This window comes from Podarcis tiliguerta (genome assembly GCF_965153285.1).
Source record: "Podarcis tiliguerta genome assembly, chromosome: 4".
Lineage (NCBI taxonomy): Eukaryota > Metazoa > Chordata > Lepidosauria > Squamata > Lacertidae > Podarcis > Podarcis tiliguerta.
The window spans coordinates 26,681,989-26,702,726 of record NC_139537.1 but is presented as its reverse complement, the minus strand read 5'-3'; the positions used below and the strand labels follow the sequence as shown (position 1 = coordinate 26,702,726).

At 38.3% G+C, this 20,738-nt stretch overlaps 1 protein-coding gene across 1 annotated transcript in view; it reads right to left on the bottom strand.

Annotated features, from left to right (window-relative positions):
- The window catches only part of PDS5B (PDS5 cohesin associated factor B), a 66,624-nt gene that overhangs the window by 22,418 nt on the left and 23,468 nt on the right, over positions 1-20,738 (bottom strand). Inside the window, exons 4-17 of the mRNA XM_083437005.1 lie at positions 19,296-19,382; positions 19,009-19,106; positions 17,055-17,181; positions 14,295-14,375; positions 12,997-13,137; positions 11,288-11,403; positions 10,060-10,154; positions 9,161-9,306; positions 7,871-8,022; positions 6,793-6,906; positions 5,275-5,356; positions 1,577-1,625; positions 433-572; positions 231-346 (exon numbers count right to left, since the gene is read on the bottom strand). Coding sequence (XP_083293131.1) covers positions 231-346; positions 433-572; positions 1,577-1,625; positions 5,275-5,356; positions 6,793-6,906; positions 7,871-8,022; positions 9,161-9,306; positions 10,060-10,154; positions 11,288-11,403; positions 12,997-13,137; positions 14,295-14,375; positions 17,055-17,181; positions 19,009-19,106; positions 19,296-19,382 — 1,544 coding nt within the window. The remainder of the gene's footprint in view (positions 1-230; positions 347-432; positions 573-1,576; positions 1,626-5,274; positions 5,357-6,792; positions 6,907-7,870; positions 8,023-9,160; positions 9,307-10,059; positions 10,155-11,287; positions 11,404-12,996; positions 13,138-14,294; positions 14,376-17,054; positions 17,182-19,008; positions 19,107-19,295; positions 19,383-20,738) is intronic.

Genomic DNA, 20,738 nt, shown 5'->3' with positions numbered 1-20,738 from the left:
CCCTGAAATTTTTCCCTATTCAGAGGACTTACTTCGTTTTTCCTTATGAAAAGTGGTAAAAATTTAATTTCTGCAATTTTCTTTCTCTCAGCTTTATAGTTATTACTATTTATAATATAATCATCAAGAGAGGAATAAAGTAAATTTTCCCATCAATAATAAACCTGTCTGTGCAATACCTCCTGCCAGTTTTATTGAATTTTACCACTAAATTAAGTGAAAAGAGGTACCTGATAGATTCTGTATCAATGTGCACAGGGGCTATCCTCTCCAGCAGGAACTTTATCATTTCCAGAAATGGGTTTGTAGGTTGCTTGGGATTTCCTAGCTTCTTTGTAATTTCTCGCTGCAATATTCAATGTTAGCCAACAGTTAATTGACAGACAAGACAATTCAATAACCAAAAAGTTATGGTTTAATACCTATTCTTACCACGCATCCTTCAGCTTGTTTGCATGAACATGTTGGGCTAACAAGTGTTTCCAACTGGTGCTTAATTTTGTCGTCATCTTCGAGAACTTGCGTAAATTTCTTCATGAAATCTTGTGCTTTGCCAGGGTCTGGCAAGTTTCCTTTAAGGAAGTGAAATTTGTTTAGGTTCAATGGGACTTTTATATCACTTAATAGAAAAAAAAATTTAAGAAGCCTAATACTTACAGACAAACAAAAACCCCACCCCCAAACCAGTTGTAGTTAGCTTCTACTGTGGCTGGCAAGCTTCAGCGATGGGCCACTTGGAAGCATCTTAAGTCTGTGGCAAACATAGTAAAGGTAAAGGGACCCCTGACCATTAGGTCCAGTCGTGGCCGACTCTGGGGTTGCGGCACTCATCTCACTTTATTAGCCAAGGGAGCCGGCGTACAGCTTCCGGGTCATGTGGCCAGCATGACTAAGCCACTTCTGGCGAACCAGAGCAGCGCACGGAAACACCGTTTACCTTCCCCCCGGAGCGGTACCTATTTATCTACTTCGAACTGCTAGGTTGGCAGGAGCTGGGACCAAGCAACGGGAGCTCACCCTGTCATGGGGATTCGAACCGCCAACCTTCTGATCAGCAAGTCCTAGGCTCTGTGGTTTAACCCACAGCGCCACCCGCATCTGACAGAACATATTACAGTGGTACCTCTGTTTACAAACTTAATCCGTTCCGAAGGTCCGTTCATAACCGGAAACCCTTCTTAAACTGAGGTGCCCTTTCGCTAATGGGGCCTTCCACTGCGCGCATGCCTCTGGCAAAGTTCGATACCAGGAGCAGCTACTTCCAGGTTAGCTGAGCTTGTAACCCGCAGTGTTCGCAAGGACGACAGTTCGCAACCAGAGGTAGTTAGATACCGCCCAGTGAAAAAATATTCCCCCACTACGCCTCAGTTCTAAATTTCAAACCACCAACTGTACTGATTATATATGTGCTTATGCTAACAATATTCTTCACACAACTTGTTCTGGAGCATTTCAGACCGCACTGTCTTAATACTCCCTCCAAATTAGAAAGTACCTGAATCAACAGTTGAACAAAACAATTAGCAAGGAAACAGTGTTAAAGTGTTAAAGCTTAAAAACATTTTTAAAAACTTACTTGTTATTACCATCACTTTTGAAAATATAGCTTTACTACTGGCATCTGTCTGGAAATTAAATGAGAAAGCACTTTTGAATGTCAAGACTTTGCATTGTGAACTCACACAGCATCAGATATAATGGTGCACCATCATTTCAGAAATAGATAACATCATTTCTATACATCATACTTATATAGAAGTTGAATACAATATAAAGCTGGATTTTAACACAGAGCATAAGGTAATTGTCCAGAGTCTACCACTGCTCTTAAAACCATGATGGGTATATAGAGATATATATATGCTACATTCCTAAGCATATTTATTCACAATTAGTTTACATTTTGACAAGCAGGTTTGTGCTGTTGGAAATCATCAGAAAAAAAATTAAAGACCAAGGAAAAGACCAAGCAAGCCTAATAATAACCCCAAAATGTGGGTTTCATCAGCAGCCACCTAACAAAGACCATAATCTGCTCTATTTTTACCAGTGTATTTCTTTTTATAACAGCAGGCAAAACCATCTGTAGTGTTTCTTTAAACCATATTCAGGTTGCTGCCTTTAAAAGTATATTTATCACCTTACCATAATATAAATAGTAGCAACAGTTACAGTGTTGCCAATTTGAAAAATTACACGAAAAAGTTAATGCAAAGAAAAATACTAAGAACCAGCCCTCTTTGAATAACTAAATTCCATTTAGCATTCTCCAACCTGGTACTCTGTGGACTACAGTTCCCATCATCTGACCATTGGCCATGCTGGCTTGGTGGGAATTATAGTTCAAAATATAGAGGGCACCAGGTTTGAGAAGGCCGTAATATGAACGTTCCATTTTATTTTATTTTATTTTATATTTAAAAGATATTTTACATCATCAATGAAACTTGTGACTGTGTTATTTCATTTCATTAATTCAGTGTGCAATAAACTGTTGCTGTTTTTCTAATACAATACCATCATAATCCAAGAAGGTTCTCATTTTTACATTGTCAACACATGAACTCCCTGCTAATTTTATAAACAACTGCCTATAAACAGGGAACCATGAACACCTGTCAGAAAGGGGCAATCTAGTTATAATGGGAAAAGGAGGACTCCTTGATTTTTTAAAAAAATTACTGAAAAATACTGATTTTTAAAAAGGAATAAAATGCCAGCATGTAGCAATAAATAAAATTTTAGCTTATTTGATTGAAACCAGATAGCTGTCAGAAATGATTTCATTCGCCATAACCCTATCTCACTTCATGCAAAATTTCTCAAATTGTTTTTTTTTTTTAAGCCATCAAGAAATTCTACAACTCAGTTTTGACTTTTGAGTCAACTGGAAAAGAATGGAGAGGCAATGTTTCTAATGGCAACCGCTAAAAGTTCTGAAGTACAGTCTAGCCTACAGAACAACTCAAACAATTCAGACCCATCATTAAGTGGGAATGAAATCCAATACTGGTGCTGAAGTCTGTCAGGTTCTTGCTGCAAAGTTTTCCAGAGGATTAAGCACAAACGAAGCAATTTATTTGAATCAAGCTTTTCTACTCCTTATCAGAAAAGCCAGGCAGCATAAGTCACTGATTACCTGTCAGAATTCTGCGTAATCTGCTTTAAAGACCCTTTCACAGATCACAGATTTAGATATACAATCCCATGGAAAACATGCTCCTTCTGAGTTGCCATTACTACCACAATTTTGCTGCTTAATAGAACACCATTTCTTTAAAAAAGCTTTGATAGTTACTCTAGTATGGGGAGCTATAGAGGGACAACAGAAATTTGAAATTATTCCACATATTACTTTCTTAATCTTAAGGAAGAATGTTTCAGGATGAGGGGGAAAACAATAATGGCTCCATAGCAACGCATACAATTCTGAGGCGAGGGATGCATTCCAACACGTCCGTCAAATTTTAATGTGCAAATGTCTTGTCCATATCCATGCATCACTCCGTGCCCTAAATAGCAGAGCTACATTCTGCTATCACTTTTGCTATTTTGAACACAACAGCTCCACTTCGGAAGAAGAAAAGCTTGTGACAGCAAGTCTAGGGCCAATGGTTCTTCTTCAATTCAGGCTACCACCTCACACAAGGATGAACTATACTAACCAACGGTTATGTTCATCCTAGCCTAAGAGCAGTTTAATTTCCAACTGAGCCTTGAAGGAAAGCAAAGACTTAACTGCCAAAACAGTTCTCTTTTTAATTCACTACAAGCTCTCTAAGAGCAATTTAAGTGTCTTTTCAAGCAAACAAAAATTCTCATGAAGAGCCATACTGAACCAGACAAGAGGTCCACCAGCATCCTGTTTCTCAAAGGAACAAGCCCAACACTTCTGGTTGTCAACCATCTAAGACAAAGTCATCATCAAAATCTTGCAGCAGCAGCAGCAGCAGCAGCAGCAGCAGCAGCAGCAGCAAACCCCATTAATTATACGCTGTGTAAAATACAACCCCTCGTTTTAATGTTGAGAGGGGTGAAGAAATCTCTCTATTTTTTATAAGTTTCTATCACGTCCTCCTTACTTGTCTTTCATATAAAAAGCCCTAAGAAGCCATTTTTAAAAATCCTTTTCCTAACAACCACATCTCCTCCTCCCATTATTCCCTAAGCCTCTTTGGATGTCTTGGGCTGTTAAGCCTCATCTCGAGGACTGTAAACTCTCGTTTGCCAAAGTAAGCATGTTTCAACCTTAGAGGTACAGAAACATTCTTTCCAAAGCTTCCAGATTAATATACAGACAAGTAAATCCAGATGTACACTGAATGCTTGTTAAGAAAAGGAAATCAGTAGTTTAAGGACCAGCTCTGATCTTAAAGGTGGAGGGAGATTCAAAAGATCTTCTGCAAACCTCTCCTCCTCCCACTTAAGATCAGAATGAAAGGGAATTGTTACAGGTGGGTGGACCCACTCATTTGCGAAATCTGGCCCACTAGGCAGATCCTGATCATAATCTGTCCTGTAGAGAAAAATGATTACCTTCCCCTGAAATAAGTCATACTGAAAGTAGAATTAGTGAAATCCATGGACTGAAGGTCTACTCCAAATATGATTTAGTTTGACACCTTATGGCTGTCCTGGATTGTAAGAAAGATGTCTTTACCAGAGACTCAATATTAATAGGGATATTTACTGCACATTCATTCACTCACTTCATTGTTATCCTGCCCTTCCTGCAAGGAGCGCATACATCGTTCTCGTCCACTCAGCCCATTTTATCTTCACAACAACTTTGTGAGGTAGGGTAGACTGAGAAGCAATGAGTTGGCCCAAGGTCATCCAGGGAACTTCATTGCTGAGCAGTGATCTAAGCATGGATTTCCCTGGTCCTAGTTCAATAGTCAGCTGACAGTCCTTTTATTTTTATTATTGTTATGAAATAATAAAATTTAGTAAACACAATTAAATAAATGTTTTTAATGCTTTTATTTTCTAAAACACCCTAATCTCTCACATATTTATGAACATGTTAAAAGGACAATATACGATATCTTTATTGTCATTGCCCCATTTAGAATAATGAAATAGACAATAGCTAAATGGGATAATTGCTGCCTTAAGAGTCTTCATAATTTCTACTTTCCTTTTGCTTATTTGATGCTTCTTAAAAGGGACAGCAGTTTCACAACCGCGGTTGAATATTGAGCTTTCTACAAGAATTAGCATGAACTAAGTATTTTGTAGTATGCACAAAAGTTAAAAAGGAAATAAACTTACTTTGGGTTGCTTGATTAAGTCAACCATATCCTTTACTTGGTGCCGCAGGAGATTTTGGCATTTCCACATTTCATTCAGTGCCCTGATAGTTAAAATATAAAGAAACAAATAACTGATATAGTACTCATAACTGCAACTTCCTAAACTGTTAGCACTATGAATAGGGAGAAACTTACAGTTAACAATTCACCTGGCTATGAGCCTTTTAAGGCCTACTCTTCTTGTTCTTGCCTTTAATGCCTTTAGCAAAATTTATATTATTCGGATTCATTTATTTGGGGCTTTTTTGCATCCCTTATTGTCTGCATGCATTTCCTTTGGCAATGTTTGTGTTCCCTTTTTCCCTCTCATTTGGATGACACTTCCATTTTTTTATCTGTAATAACTTCCTTAACTCTGTTCATTACCCATGATTGTATCCTCTCATAGCTTTCCTTATACATTCTTGTTGAGCTTCTATTACTGCAGTTTTGAATACCATCCAAGCATTCTGGAAAGATTGGTCCCTATTGACTTCCTCTTTCAACTTCCTTTCTATCAATCCATTCCCTTCAATTATTTAAATACTTTGGGTGATATTCAGCGAAGCTGTACTCAGAGCAAACCATTACGATTTAGTCATATTCATTCATATTCATGAGCCTACTCTGGGGAAAAGTTAGTTGAATACCACCCACTAAAAGCAAGATACCAGCTAGGGAGGCAGTTTGAAGTTTGGACATGTGATTCTCTTCCTTCCTATTTTACCCTAACAACAACCCTGTGAGGTAGGTTAGGCTGTGAGAGACTGGGATAAGCCGAGTGAGTTTCTTGCTAAGAAGGGTTTTGAAACCTGGTCTCCCAGGTCCTAATCCAACACTTTAACCACTATACCACACTAGGTCTCATGTTAGAGATCATTGGAAAGGGACTAAAAATAAAACTGTCAATATCAGAATGCCATTATACAAATGTTTCTTAATTTATGCAGTGTTTATACACAAATTCTGATACAGAGAAGCAGCTAAAACTTTGCACATAGTGCTAGTTCGGATTATCCTATAATTTCTATCAGTATTGTTTTCTAAGTGAATTGTACCCAAAGATGCTAATACCTATTAGACAATAATTAATGACACCCATCATGAAATAGTGGGTATGTGGAGCAAACTAGAACCAAATTCATTTTAGCCTTGCCAATTTGTTTCCAATTATAGAGCGAAATAAACCAGTTTCAACTCTGTTCCACCCATAATATATTTGCAATATAGTTTGAGGAAGCACTAAACAGCCTGAGAAAACTGTAATTCACAATCAACGTAAACAGTCAAAAAATATGAAAGACGTAGCAAGGTCTCTTTCCCATTTTCTCTTGTTTCATGTTCAAGGATGGATTTTGATAGAAATCTTAACCTACTAAATACTGAGCACAGTCTGTATCCAGACTGTCCAAGCAAAAATTCTGTCGCACTAAGATTATTAGCTCTATTAGCATTGCAAACATCATTATTAGTTCCAAATTTGTCATGTAAAACGTACTTAACAGCATTTGAATCCAGGGTGGCGTAAAGGTAGTATAAACATTTCATTCTTTCATTTGTTTCCAAATTGTGAGGGACCATATACTGAGCAAAGATGCGTTCCACCAGCAGTCTAAGGAGAGATAGTCAATAATAAGCCTCTGTTATATGAAACAAGATTGAAGTTACTAAAGCAAATTTCTCAATATCCACTATGATTAAGTGCATATAAAAACTAAATCAATACCAAACTGATCGAAGTAAGTCAAATTTAACAAATAAAATTAGCAATGAAATGTTACAAACAGAATACTACTTATTTAAAATATTTATAAGATCTATAGAAATACACAATGGTTCAGATGTAAATAGAAACTATTGTTTTTGCCAGGTGAACAAACTTCTAGAAAATTTGAGGCTTACTGGTAATTGTTTATAAGATTGCAGTCGTAGTCTGTCATGCTCTGCAATCCCTTCTCCTTTTTGATGTACCATATGCGTTTATCAAAAGCTATCTTTTTTAAACCAATCACAGTTCCCCATGATGCCTGAACTGGAAAAACTGTGCCTTACTTTAACTGTGTTGAGAACAAACCAGGTTAAAACCATGATTTCAGATCCTATCTTGCTCTCACTAACCACATTATGAAACATAAGACCTCAACTTCAGAAAAAAAGGGCAGACCAAGATTTGTTTAAAAATAGTGTCTTTCAATATCCTCCTCCGAGGAGCCTGCAAGAAGTCTCTAGGCTTAAGCAAGTTAATTCACATAGCTGGAAATCATGGTTTTCCACATAAGAACCCTATGGCTTAGTTTAGATATAAGCTTCATTTGATCAAACAAACTGTGTAGGCCGAGTATGAATATCACACCTATTTCTATGAATGCAAAAGAGTTATGGCCAGAGAATTCAGTACACTTAACATTCCAAGTTCCAAAAGCAGTGCAGACTTTGGAATTGCTGTTTGAATGCCCTCCTAGACTCAATGAGCTGTTTGTGTTCTTTTCCGACTTTATTGCTATTGGTCAGGAGGCATACTCACACAAGGCAAAAGAATGAATACTTCCTAATTGTATATATTCAGGTTAACCTACCGATCATCAATACTGTTTTGATAATATATATGCAGCAGCTTGTCCTTTATCCAGGCAATTTGTTTTGAAGCTTCTTTTCCAGCTTCTGACTGCAAGGAGTACTTCTTGTATATCTGTGCAAGTCCCATCATTGCTTCTTTTCTCACTCTCCACTAAAACAACAACATGTCTCAAACATCAAAATATACCTTTGTTTCTAAATATATTTTCATACACATTTCAAAATTTTGGATTGTTGCAATGTGCTTTACGTGTTGCTGCCCTTGAAAATAATCTGGAAACTATAATTGCTAGGTCCTTCTCCGTGGTGGCACCCTGACTTTGGAATGTCTTCCTCCAAAAAGTGCATCTGGTGCCAACTCTATTGTTATTTTGGTGCCAGCTACGACCCATGTGTTTGCCCCCAGGCCTTTGAGTGGTTAGGTGCTGCTTCAATGACTTTGTAATGATTATGCTGATTTATTCATTCTTGCTGTTAACTGTTTTATTGGCTTTATTGGATATTCACTTCTACTATTGAGTGTTTTAATATTGTTGCTACCTGCCCTGGGTTTGAAATGAAGGGTGCTATGCATCTTTACACAATGCGGGCAGTATACTTATCAAAAGAGGGGAGTTTGCTACAATAAGGCAACAAATTAACACAAGGAAAGAAACAGTATTCAACCAGATTTTTCCCCCAGCTCTCTCTCTCTCTCTCTCTGTGTGTGTGTATTAAAACCAACAGCCAAAAATAATAATACACAGTTCAATAAAGGTTGTTCCCTATACTTTTGCTCTTCATGCACTAAGATTAAGTAGCTACATTGCTTTTTTGTAAGATGTGCTACAGACCTAATCTGACATTTGAACAAATTATAAATTCAACTAATCCAGTAAACCGAATAATAATAATCATCATCATCATCATCATCATCATCATACATTGGGTTGTTTTAAAGTACTATGGCTAAGGCAGAACAAACTAATTACAAAGACTTCTTTACACATTACAAAATCCTGAAGGCACTTCTGCGTGGATCATATAATGGAATCAGTTGCACACAAAACTTCCACAGTATTCACAACAAGTTCACTGTTTATTTTACTCTCATGTTTATACAATCTCATAATTTAGGAAATGCAAGAATATGTGCGGGTAAAGTAGATAATCACAGTATGCAAATATGCAATTAGTCAATTCTTGCGAGAAGTCTTAACGGAAAGGAATTTTTAACATGCTTGAATTAGTTGCCTACTCTTGGACTAACAATGACTCCAAGTAATTGACCTACATATACAATGACTTACCCGTTTGTCAAGCGTCCGCTCTCTCACAAAGTTAAGAAGATGATCATTGACGAGCAAAAGATCTTTCTTAGCAGCAGTAACTATTGATACAATAACATCATGCCTGATAGCTTCTTCAGGGTCATGAGACCTCACTTTAAGGTACTCTGTACAAAAAAAGACACCCTAATTAAAACTTTATACTATTATATCGAGTATCCTAAACTGACGTATACTGATGCTGACACACTAGTCCCAGAGAATGAAGGGCAAAAGCTTGTATAATGGGAGACACTACAACTACAATTTAATATTCTCCTCTTAATAAACTCGCTGTCTGCTATTATCTGATAAGTTGTGAACAGAAGACTTTAATTCATGAAAATAGCTAATTTAATCACTATGGTGTTATATTTGCTTGTCCACTAATAGTTGAAGAATAAGATGCTGGCTACAGGACGTATCAGAAGCATTTAATTGTTTTTAAAGGCTTTTATTTTTAATGGTATTATTTTATCACAGCTGTGTTTGCTGCCCTGGGCAGCCTTGGAAGGGGGGGGGGATGTTAATTTAATAAATAAGTTCTTCATGGGAAGGCTGCTTTAGACTAGGTATCTTCAACTTTTTCAAACCCAGAACATACTTTTGACCCAAACATAAATTTGGGGACCCATTTCTTAATCTTTTACTATATATTTGTATAGTGGTAGTTTCCCTGCTGTGACCAACTAGTGCCTGACTGTATTAGTCAGATTAGGCCACAGGTGAGTGTGAAGGCTTGCTTCCCTACCCAGGAGTAAATATCAAAAACCAGGCGCTTTGTAAATGCACTATAAAAACAGTGCTGTTATTTTGCTACTACTAAAAACAGAATAAATGCTAAGAGTTCCTCTTCTTTTGCAGACTCAATTTACTGATACCTGTTAAATCTTTTGCTAGGTCTGGATGGTTCATAAGGCAGTGACTAGCAAATTTCACACATTCAAGACGGATTGGTACATGGATATCATTAAACCTGTTTAAAAAGCAAAAAAACCACAGTATGTTATCCCTCATTTCAATTTTCATCAAAATGCTATACCTATTGCTTCAAAGAATCAAAAGATAAACAGTCTGGTAAACATGATGGATTAGATCCAGATATTTTCAAGCAGAAGAAATTCTACAGGTATTATGTAAACTGTTATAACAAAGACTTAGAAGAATACTCTGTAAAGATATCTCAAGGTGCTGTGCAAGTGCCTGGAAACACAACAGCTGATTCCAGCTTTGGCAAGTCTGGATCCAACCCAATATTAATAACATTATAATGGCAACGAAGCTCCTCTGTTCAACTTTCTAATGTCATACAATCTGACATCCAAAGCTTCACTTGCTTATGACATTACTAAGGTATTCACTGTTCAAGACAATGCACTATGTTCCATCTAGCTTAGTACTGTCTACACTAACTGGCAGCAGCTTGCCAGGGTTTTCAGCAACAGTCTTTTCCAGCCCTATCTAGAGATGCCAAGATTGAACTTGCAACCTTCTGCCTGCAATGTGAGTGGCTCTGCTACTGGGCTACAATTCTCCCCCCTTAACCTGCTACCCAACTTGTGTCTGATAAATCAGGCTTGGCCATTTACATCCAAACAGATACTTTAAAAATGTAATACTTCAGCCTATTTCTCATTTTAACCAAAGGACAAATCAGCTGGAAGATATACTCTTTAAGCATGCATCTCTTTCATGCAAATGTTTATTAATATATGCATTTGTCACCTAAGTAAAAGTCTAAAGCCTTGTTTTTGTTACTGTTCCTTGGAAAGCTCCACAACTGTTGAATATTAATCAAATCCAAGATAAACACAGAATTTATTATTACAGTGTTGTGGTGTTGACAAGAGTCAGATTAATCTACGTTAGCAGAAAGAAGTGAATGGCAGTAAACTAAGTAAGACGGTTTGTAATTGTAAGGTTTGTGGAACGACAGATGAAGATCTAGCTTCATTTATGTCAGTTTCAGAGGATACAGAACAAAGAATTCATATGTATCTATAGCTCATATTAGACATAAAAGAATGTCTAAAATGCTGCAAAATAACAAAATGTTACATTAAATTTCAGTATTTAATCCCCAAGGTAAAGGAACTAAACAGTTTATACCTCCCCAGATAGCACTGCCAAAGTGGTTTGTTTTGAGATGCCAACTCTGAATCCTTTGCCCCAAACATTTTTGCTAGTAATTTTACAACCTGCAGGCGTTCTTCGTTGTCATTGCTCTGGAAAATAAAATAAGTTTCAATACAAATATATAATGCATACACAGAGAAAGAGACAGAGACAAGACAGACACTGTAAAAACAGGTTCTCAAACAAACCTATTTCTTTAAAAAAGAAACATACACATATATCAATCTAAAATTTAAAAAGATAGCAAATAATAGCTGTGGAAATGAACCAACAATCAACAAAGTCAGTTTATAAAGGAAGTAATTAAACTTGTCCAGCCATATGACTCTGACAAACAATTTACAAATACCATTTGAGGAGCAAGGTATCACTCACTTAATATACTTCTCATATGCCCTTAACTTAAACCCAGTCCTATGCAGGTTTACTCAGAAGCAGGTCCAGTATGTTCATTGGAGCTTGCTCCTTGTTAAGTATACCTAGCATGCGTTAGAAGGCTACAGTTCAAAGTCCTACTTTTGCTTAGGTATAGTTAATAAAATTAGTTGTGCATACACTGCGTGCTAGTGCATCTGCTTCACTCCTCCCTACCTCCAGCAGGGAAACAGTCCACAGGGTGGTTGGTTTAGCCTTATGTTCAAACATGTGCCCCTGGTTCATTTCTCCCAAGCAAACTACAACTGGGAAGTTTAGAATATGGTCTGGAGAAAAACAAACCCTGAGCGCTGGCTCAGATATATCATAAGACAATTGCTCTGCGGTTTGTCTCCCTGCTGGAGGCAGGGAGTGTCAAAGTGGAAGAGCTCCAAGTTACATGGCACAGTCTGCGCTACTTTCCCATAGTTTATGGCTCAGCATTGCGTCCAAACGCTGTCATAGACACTAACATAGAGATGGATGCTATTGCATGCTCTTTCCCCGTTCCTTTTCAGCCTGCAGGGCTAATGCTAAGAGGTATGGCAAATGGCATTAGCTGAAGTTAAGACTGCATATACACCAAAATTCTGTTTCATTTCCTTTTTCCCCTCTTCATTCCAGCTGCTCATGTATATCTCAGTATACTCCAGTGCTGCTCCTCTGCTTTCATCCCACAGATGCAGAGGGCAATTAAGAAATTATTTACGATCATGTGCTCCTGTGTTCTTTGCAAGCAGATATACGGAGCGTTGAGGGGGATATTAATTCACCAGCTTGCCAACTGAAACAGCATCTGGACACAGTTACAGCATTGAGTATAGGTAGTGGACCCGGAATGCTGCAGGGCAGAGGTGGGGAGCCTTTTCCAGCCTGGCCCCTTCAAGTTATGTGGTGCGATGGGTCAGTGCAACTGGCTGTTAACCAGAAGGTTGGTGGTTCTAGCCCACCCAGGGACAGCTGTGGGCAGGATTATTGCACTGCAGTGGACTAGTTGTGGGTTCCTTCCAATTCTATAATTCTGTGTTTTCAGGGGACACAGACCAGTGAGGAACGTGGCTTGGAAGGGGATGTGGCCTGAGGAGAACCCCAAGGGCTAGATAAAGAGAATTGCTACAGGGAAACTAAAAGGCGCTCATAAGGAAAAGGAGTTGACGCACCAATGTTCACTGAGCTGCAATTAACATGCTGTATGAAAAGCTGTGTGCCCCACACCACCAACAACCTCCCAAAGGATCCAGATTTGATACAACTGATATAACACTTACCTTTAGCTTAAATTCAAGCTGTGGCAAAACTGACAGTAAAAGATGACTATCAATATTGTATAGCTCCAGAATTAAGTCAAAAACATGCTCCGAGAGATCGCTGATAGACGTTTTTCCTAACATAAGCACTTGATTAAAGAACTGTAAGACAAAGCAAGATGTATCAACAGCAGAAGAAGGTTCTCAGCCTCTCTCAACAATCTATCCCAAGCTGTTCTGGGAAAACACCACAAAGGGCTATCAGAATACCCAGAAGACAAACATGTGACCCCCCAAACTCCCGAGTAACTACCTTCTCACAGTTGAAGTATTTGGAAGCCCATCTTAAGAACAAACTGCTATTTTTTAACTTCAACTTAGCTCTTCATATTTCTAAAAGTACATCATTTGAAAGCTAACAAGTACTTTAAGAAGGCCCACTAACCTAGCATTCTACCCAAATGCCTGCTATCTTAAATTTCTGGTAACTCAGCTAGTTAACTGCAGGAAACAATAACATACTAACCCTACGTAGGAGACTTACTCTAGTTTCAAGTGGATTTACTTGCTTAAGCTCATGGTCTAAATTTCCAAGTGCCCTTTCAATGAGCTTTCAAACGTAGGAGAAATCGTATTTATTTATCATTACATTTATATCCCGCCTTTCGTCCCAAAGGATTCAATTTTTGTTCAATTTGTTTTAAAATGTATGTGCGATAAATTCCACATTTATGCAGAATAAAGGATAAGAATTATTGGGTACAGCTGAAAATAAAATATTTCACAATCTACATTAATAATTCTCCAGCAGAACACTGCTGTGCCTAGAGCACTGCTATGACAGTCTTCTTTGTTTCTGTCTTTTTCTTGTACTGAAACAACACCACAAGCTATCGGGAAGTTTCAGAACTCAAATGAAAGCACTGCTCTTAACCTTTAAAGCCCTAAACAGCTTCGGACCCAAATTATTTGTTGGATTGCCGTATCAATCCACCCATCGACCAAGAATGCCATCTAAGGTCTTTCTCAAGATCCCTGCACCATCTGAAGTGTGATAGGTAGCAGCTGGAGATAAAGAGAGTGCACTTTTCCTGTGGTGTTCCATGTGGAATACCTTCCCTGAGAAGGCCTGCCTCTATAGAGACCATGTTACTATTATTTTGGTGTCATACAGAAACAGTTCTGCTTTCCAAGGGTTCTAAGCAGTTTTAGCTTAGGACAATTTTAACTGACTCTATGGATATGCACGTACTTAGTCATCATCAAATTATACGTTTTACTCAGTTTCATCTGCACAGTCACTTTCAATCCTCACTTACATTAGTAATGTATGGTTCAATAGCTTGGGCCGTCCTCTTCAGTAAAGCCTTTGCCAAGTCATATGCTTGTTTGTTTAAGTTCTGAAAGGTATATTTCAGACAGGAAATGCTGTGTAAAAGTGTGCTTGAAATGTATGCTCAGATACAAATAAGTGAATTCACGTAACTGGCTTTTTGCAAATCTTCACAAACAAGATGGACAAGTGCAGATTTTAAAAAAGGATACTACAAGTATTGCACACACACAAACCCACTATGATTACAATATATAGAAACAACTATAGAGTTGGTCAATGCAGTGTCAAACTTTCAAAGCTTAGAAAAAGGCTACTATGCAGGCTGCAATCCTCTATGTGCTTTGTTGTTGATGTTTAGTCGTGTCCGACTCTTCGTGACCCCATGGACCAGAGCACGCCAGGCACTCCTGTCTTCCACTGCCTCCCGCAGCTGGTCAAACTCATGTTGGTAGCTTCAAGAACACTGTGCTTATCTGGGTTAAGTCCCATTGAACTCTGGGACTTACTTCTGTGTAAGAGTGTGCTGTCGGCCATAAATCCTGGTTTCTGCTATCTTCCATCTCTCAATCTAACAGTTTTCCTTGGTTTAGTTCTTTTTCAGACCAATAATCTACATTTTAACATTACAACTGACAAACTAAGTTATGTATTACTATTTATTGTTTTATGCTTCTTAGCAAATCACCAGAACTGCTAGGACTCCGGAGGTTATACAGTATAAATCACTAGGATCACTTATAAAGCCCAGACGAGTGATCCTGTACTCATATTCTATGCTGTCCAGCTACCTGTTCTTCTGAAATGTGTTCAGTTCTCCAATTTATGTCTAATTATTTAACAGCACCAACATTACTTATCTGTCCCACTGAGAAATACTATTTTGCTCACTACCAACTCTTGCTTTGCTGTACTGTTTTTAATACGGGTTACATATGCTTCAGGTTACAGACTCTGCTAACCCAGAAATAGTGCTTCAGGTTAAGAACTTTGCTTCAGGATGAGAACAGAAATTGTGCTCCGGCGGCGCAACAGCAGAGGGAGGCCCCATTAGCTAAAGCGGTGCTTCAGGTTAAGAACAGTTTCAGGTTAAGTACGGACCTCCGGAACGAATTAAGTACTTAACCTGAGGTACCACTGTATTCGGTTGGGAGCCACCCAGGGTTGATGGGGAAACCCAGCCAGATGGGCAGGGTATAATTTTATTATTATTTTGATGATGATGATGAAAAAGTTCAGGACACTTACAGCAAAGTCTAATGCAACTTTACTCAGAAGTAAATTCAACTTTGTTCAGCTGAATTTGTGTATAAATAAAAGCACCTACAACTGTAGCCTTAGCCTCTGAAGTAATTGTTTTTGTACAGTATCCTTGCATGGATACAGAAAGAGCCTAACAAAAATCTGTCTCGCCTCTAAGCAAGTGTAATTCTGCAGTGTATGTGGGCTGCACGTCCAAAGGTTTGGGATTATGTTTCAAGGTTGTATAAAAGCTTTATTTAGTTGCAAATGAATATTTAGTTGTTATAGTAACCAGTTAACACACATCCTTGTTCACAAAACATGCAAAAATGAAAATCAGAAACTCAATTTAAATTGCTTTTTTTCCTTGATGGTATTAAATTATTTAACTCAATTAACCCTGTGAAAAACGGAGTCAGGTTAAATTCAGTTATAAAATACTGTTGAACAATAGCTAGATCAATTTCATTTCAAGATCAATTAATAATGACTAACTGAAAAGTGTGCCATGTGACTCCTAAGATGTAATGCTTTCAAATAAAAATTAAAAGCCAGTTGACACTCTTGTGTTCTCCAGATATTAATAGTTCTTTGCATCCAGAAATCTGAAACAGCTAATTACACTTCCAAAAACTGGGAAAACCAACATGAAATAATATACATGTAGCCAAGGCAACTTTTCAACAGTCCTCCAAATATGGTGCCTCAAGAAATAACAAAATGGCAAATACACAAAGTCTTTATACTCTTGACCAAGTAATGAAGTATTGATAGGATTAACTACAAAAAGGTAGAAACATGAGCTTTCCCTGTGCTATCTAGCGTTGGGAAAATAGCTTTCCTTCCCAAACGTAATTGTTCTATCCCAAATCAGCTTCAGGAAAAGAACAAATATTTGGCTGAGACACAGCTAGTCAGAACAACGGAGACATAGAGAAATACTGTGATTTGCACCCTTATGTTCCAAGACTGCAAGACACCTCAAGTACTTGAAATATGAACATTTATATTAACATGATTTAGTCAATGTTAGCCTTACAAATTATTATTCAGAAGGGTCATCCATCTGCCTACTTAGCCTAGTTGCACACAGCTTTTCTGCCTGCACTCCCCTATCCCAATAAGTGCCACGACAGGGAGCACAGTTCTGCTTGCCCTTCTTCTAGAATGGAAGAGTTACTAACAATGCCATTTGAGGACAGAAGAGGAAAACACACACATGAATGGTGTTTGCCCAGTGCTATCTGCCATTAAACTCAAGCAACGCTGAGCTGAAACAAATGCAGTTCTCCAACTTCTCACAAAAAAAGAGTTGATCTCTGTCTAAGAAGTGGGAACAAGGGATGGAGATCTTGGCCAACTTTATCGCTTCAGTTTGGCAGTTTAACCCTGGTTACAGAGCCACGAATAAAAGGTAGCTGCACTATAACTTTACCACATACAAAGTTGATGCTAGATAAAAGTAACGGAAATGCCAGGAAATTAGGAAAATGTTACTGCTTACCTTATGTGCAGGCACCAGGTTAACTAAAACTGTATCCAAAAGCTCCTGAGACACCGTATCACCTTCACAAATTATAGAGCTCATCAAATCCACCATATGCATATGAACCTTTTGATTATGACCATTGCTGAAATCAAGAGGAACAGATTTTCAGCTCATTAGCACAATATAATTCACTATGGTTCAGCCATAAGATAAATAAGTAAAATAAACGATTATTACATTTATCCAATATTTCCTTCAAGGAGTTCAGAGCACATGATTTCCCCTTGTTCTATCCTCACAACAAGCAGAGAGATAGGTGACTGGCCCAAGGTCACCCAGTGAAATTCACGGCTGAGGGGGGTATTTGAACCCTGGTATCCCAAGTCCTATTCTGCTTACTAGACAAAATCATTGAATTAAAAGTCACACATATTTTCACACTTTTTTTTTTTTAATTTGGAGGAATGTGGCCCAGTCCATTTATCACTGTCAATCTCTGATGTAAAATTAGTGTCAATGTTGTATTTTTTGCTTTTCACAACTCTAGTATCAAATAGAAGGCTCAGCGGAGGTGAAGTTAATACATTACACTACTAAACTATGACTAGAAACGTCCAGATCTGGGCATCTATCTTGGCTGGTATTTAGTATGGTGCTTCTGCAACTGTTCATGACCATAAAGATATAATCTATGAGTTGTCATTAAGAGTTCTGCGCATGGGCCCCCTGTGTGTACACAGAGACTATAAACTCATTTAAAATTGAATTTTTAAGTGCAATCATATATGCCTACTCAGAAGTAAGCGCCACGGAGTAGAAGGGGACTTACACCAAAGCATGGATGGGGAACCAACTGGTAGCCAGTGCAATTGTCTCAGCACCAATGTTATATGTTCAGTTCATCCTGCCTCAGTCACCAATCTAGCTGCTATAGTCTACACCAGCTACAGTTTCCAAACTGTCTTCAAAGGCAGCCCAACATATAATGCACTGCAGTAGTCTAAATTACAGTGGTACCTCGCAAGACGAATGCCTCGCAAGACGAAAAACTCACAAGACGAAAGAGTTTTTTGTTTTTTGAGTTGCTTTGCAAGACGAATTTCCCTATGGGCTTGCTTCGCAAGACGAAAACGTCTTGCGCCTTTTTCTTAAAACCGTCAATGCATTCCTATGGGAAACCGTCAATGCATTTCCTATGGGAAACCGTGCTTCGCAAGACAAAAAATTCACAAGACGAAAAAACTCGCAGAACGAATTAATTTCGTCTTGCGAGGCAGCACTGTATCAAGTTACGGGAGCATAGGCAACAGAAGTTAGGCTGCCCTGTTCAGAGAAGGACACACTCCTTCCCTCTCTCCCAGCAAATGTCATCATACAGAGCAACTAAGGTAGTTTCTGTACAAATATCGGGTCAAAACCCAGATTGAAATGGATCTAGAAAATCAGTTTCAGCCAAAAAGAACCTGGATCTGGCCCATGACCACCTGCCCATGAAGGGGAGATTAGAATGTACTTCGTGCCTTCCTTTTTCAATTCAGCCTTGTGGATTTGTCAGCCCCTAACATCATATGATGTCAGGTGGATGTGGTTTGAGTCAAACCATACTGCTGGCCAAATGGGGACATCTGGCAAGTCAGAGGTTCCCTACCACTAGTGTACAGGATTGCAACCTTAATCAATTAGTTTAATGAACAATGCATCTGTGGCTTGGAAAAGTCAGGGTGTTTTAAATGGCCTAGGCACCTGCAAGTCTGGTGCTAATCCCTAACAATGTGAAATACAGGCAACCCCCGATTTGCGCATGGGTTGCCTTCTGGGTCATTGTGTGCTCCATCCCATTTTCCAGCCACTTCCAAGTTGCTGCGATGTGCGTGTGCATGGTCACGCACATATTGAAAGCATGTACCTGTACTATTTTAATCCCAACCTTTCCATCAATAAATTTGTTGTTAAAGATATATATACTTACTTGATTACAGAAAACAATGTTCTGTACAATTGTGTGAAAATTTCATTGCTATCTTCGAGTTCAAAGCATATGTTGTAAGATTTAACCCACGCAATGTTCTATATAGGAAAAGAAGACAGTTAATGTATCTGGAACAGCAACCTAACAAAAAGATAAAAGGTTAAGTCCTGTGGTGTCTACTAGCATGGTTTTGAATCTCCACCCATTGATATTTTTACAAAGTGAACATTTTGCCTGTTTTAAAGCAACTGTGGATAGCTTATAAATAGAAAATAATTTACACTTGCCTCAAGCAAATAAAAATATCTATTGAACTGTGGACTTTTTGTATCTTCTAATCCTTTCAATTGCCTTGTTATGAACATAAATATATCCTGCAAAGGAAAGAACAGGTATTTATTTCACATACATAACAAATATATACTAGTTGCATAAGCATTCACTTCGACTGAAAAATCATTTCTCTATGAACTAGAATTCGTAACATATTTTAACTAACCTCTTATTCTCACAATCAAAGTCTGAAGCACATAAAAAGACAGAAAATATTAGGAACATCAATCAGGATTTTGCAGCACTTGTTTTCACTTTAATTTTATTCTGAATCAGGTTTTGAGCTTTCAGTCTATTACAGTGAATAATGACAGAATGAAATCCTGGTAATAATTATTATCATTATTAATTATTAAATTTGTGGGAGAGAGTCCTATAGTTTAACTACGCACTGCATGGCATGAAGAAGTATTTCAGCAATTTCAGCAGCAACAAGAGATGCAGTGGGAAATCATGGGAACAGCTCCTCAATCTTTCCATGACTGTTCAATTCACACACATTGTCTGACCACCCTAAGCCTTTTCCGAGGCAAGCCAGAACGGATTATGAGTATAAAAACTCATTTGTGTTTACCAACCTGCAGAAAGCAAAATAAATGAATTTTCACAACTCTCCATGCGGAGTGCACACAAGTCTTGAAATGAAAAGGGCTGCTGGAAGCAAGATTTCCTAGATACAGCCACCAGGGGGCTTTCCTTCTGACACTAAACTTGTGTGCATAACAGCCCCCATACAGTGTGTGAGCCATTCAAGAGGACAAACCAAGTCTGAGGGAGCTGTCACCTAAGAAGATTTTTTAAAAAAGGGCATGCTGAGCAGTAACCTAGAGAAGAGTAACAACTGATAACGAGAATATACAGATGAAGACACGAGGAATCAAAAGAGCTGTCAAATCTGCAGACACATGAGTCAGAAGCGTAAGGCACAGTGGAGGAGCAGGTTTCAGAGCTTGGCATTTCAGCATCACCTCAAATAAATCCAAACAATGAGGTGGAATATATGCTCAAAATAATTTTGTCTTCTCTACTAGAAGGTCTGGGTGTCCAAAAGGATGGCACGACACCATGTCTTCCAAAACGCTTCCCGGTTTTAGCTCTATGTCTCACATGCTAGAGTCAATGTGGCAACTGGGTCATCGAGAGCACTGCCGTTTGAGAGGTTTTGCTGAAGAAAAACTCTGCTCCTTGAAAAGTTCACATGTATTCTATTGGGAAAGTGAAAGTTAACTGGACAGAGTTCTTGTCCTCCCTTCTTTTGCCTGTTTGAAATGCCTTTTCCCAAGTAATTTGTCTGGAAATGATCAGGCTAAAATCAACGTACTGTAACATCAGCACTGACAGACAAGCTAGGTTTATGAGATATAGTGCTGTTGGGAAGAAACATTTCAAAATAATTT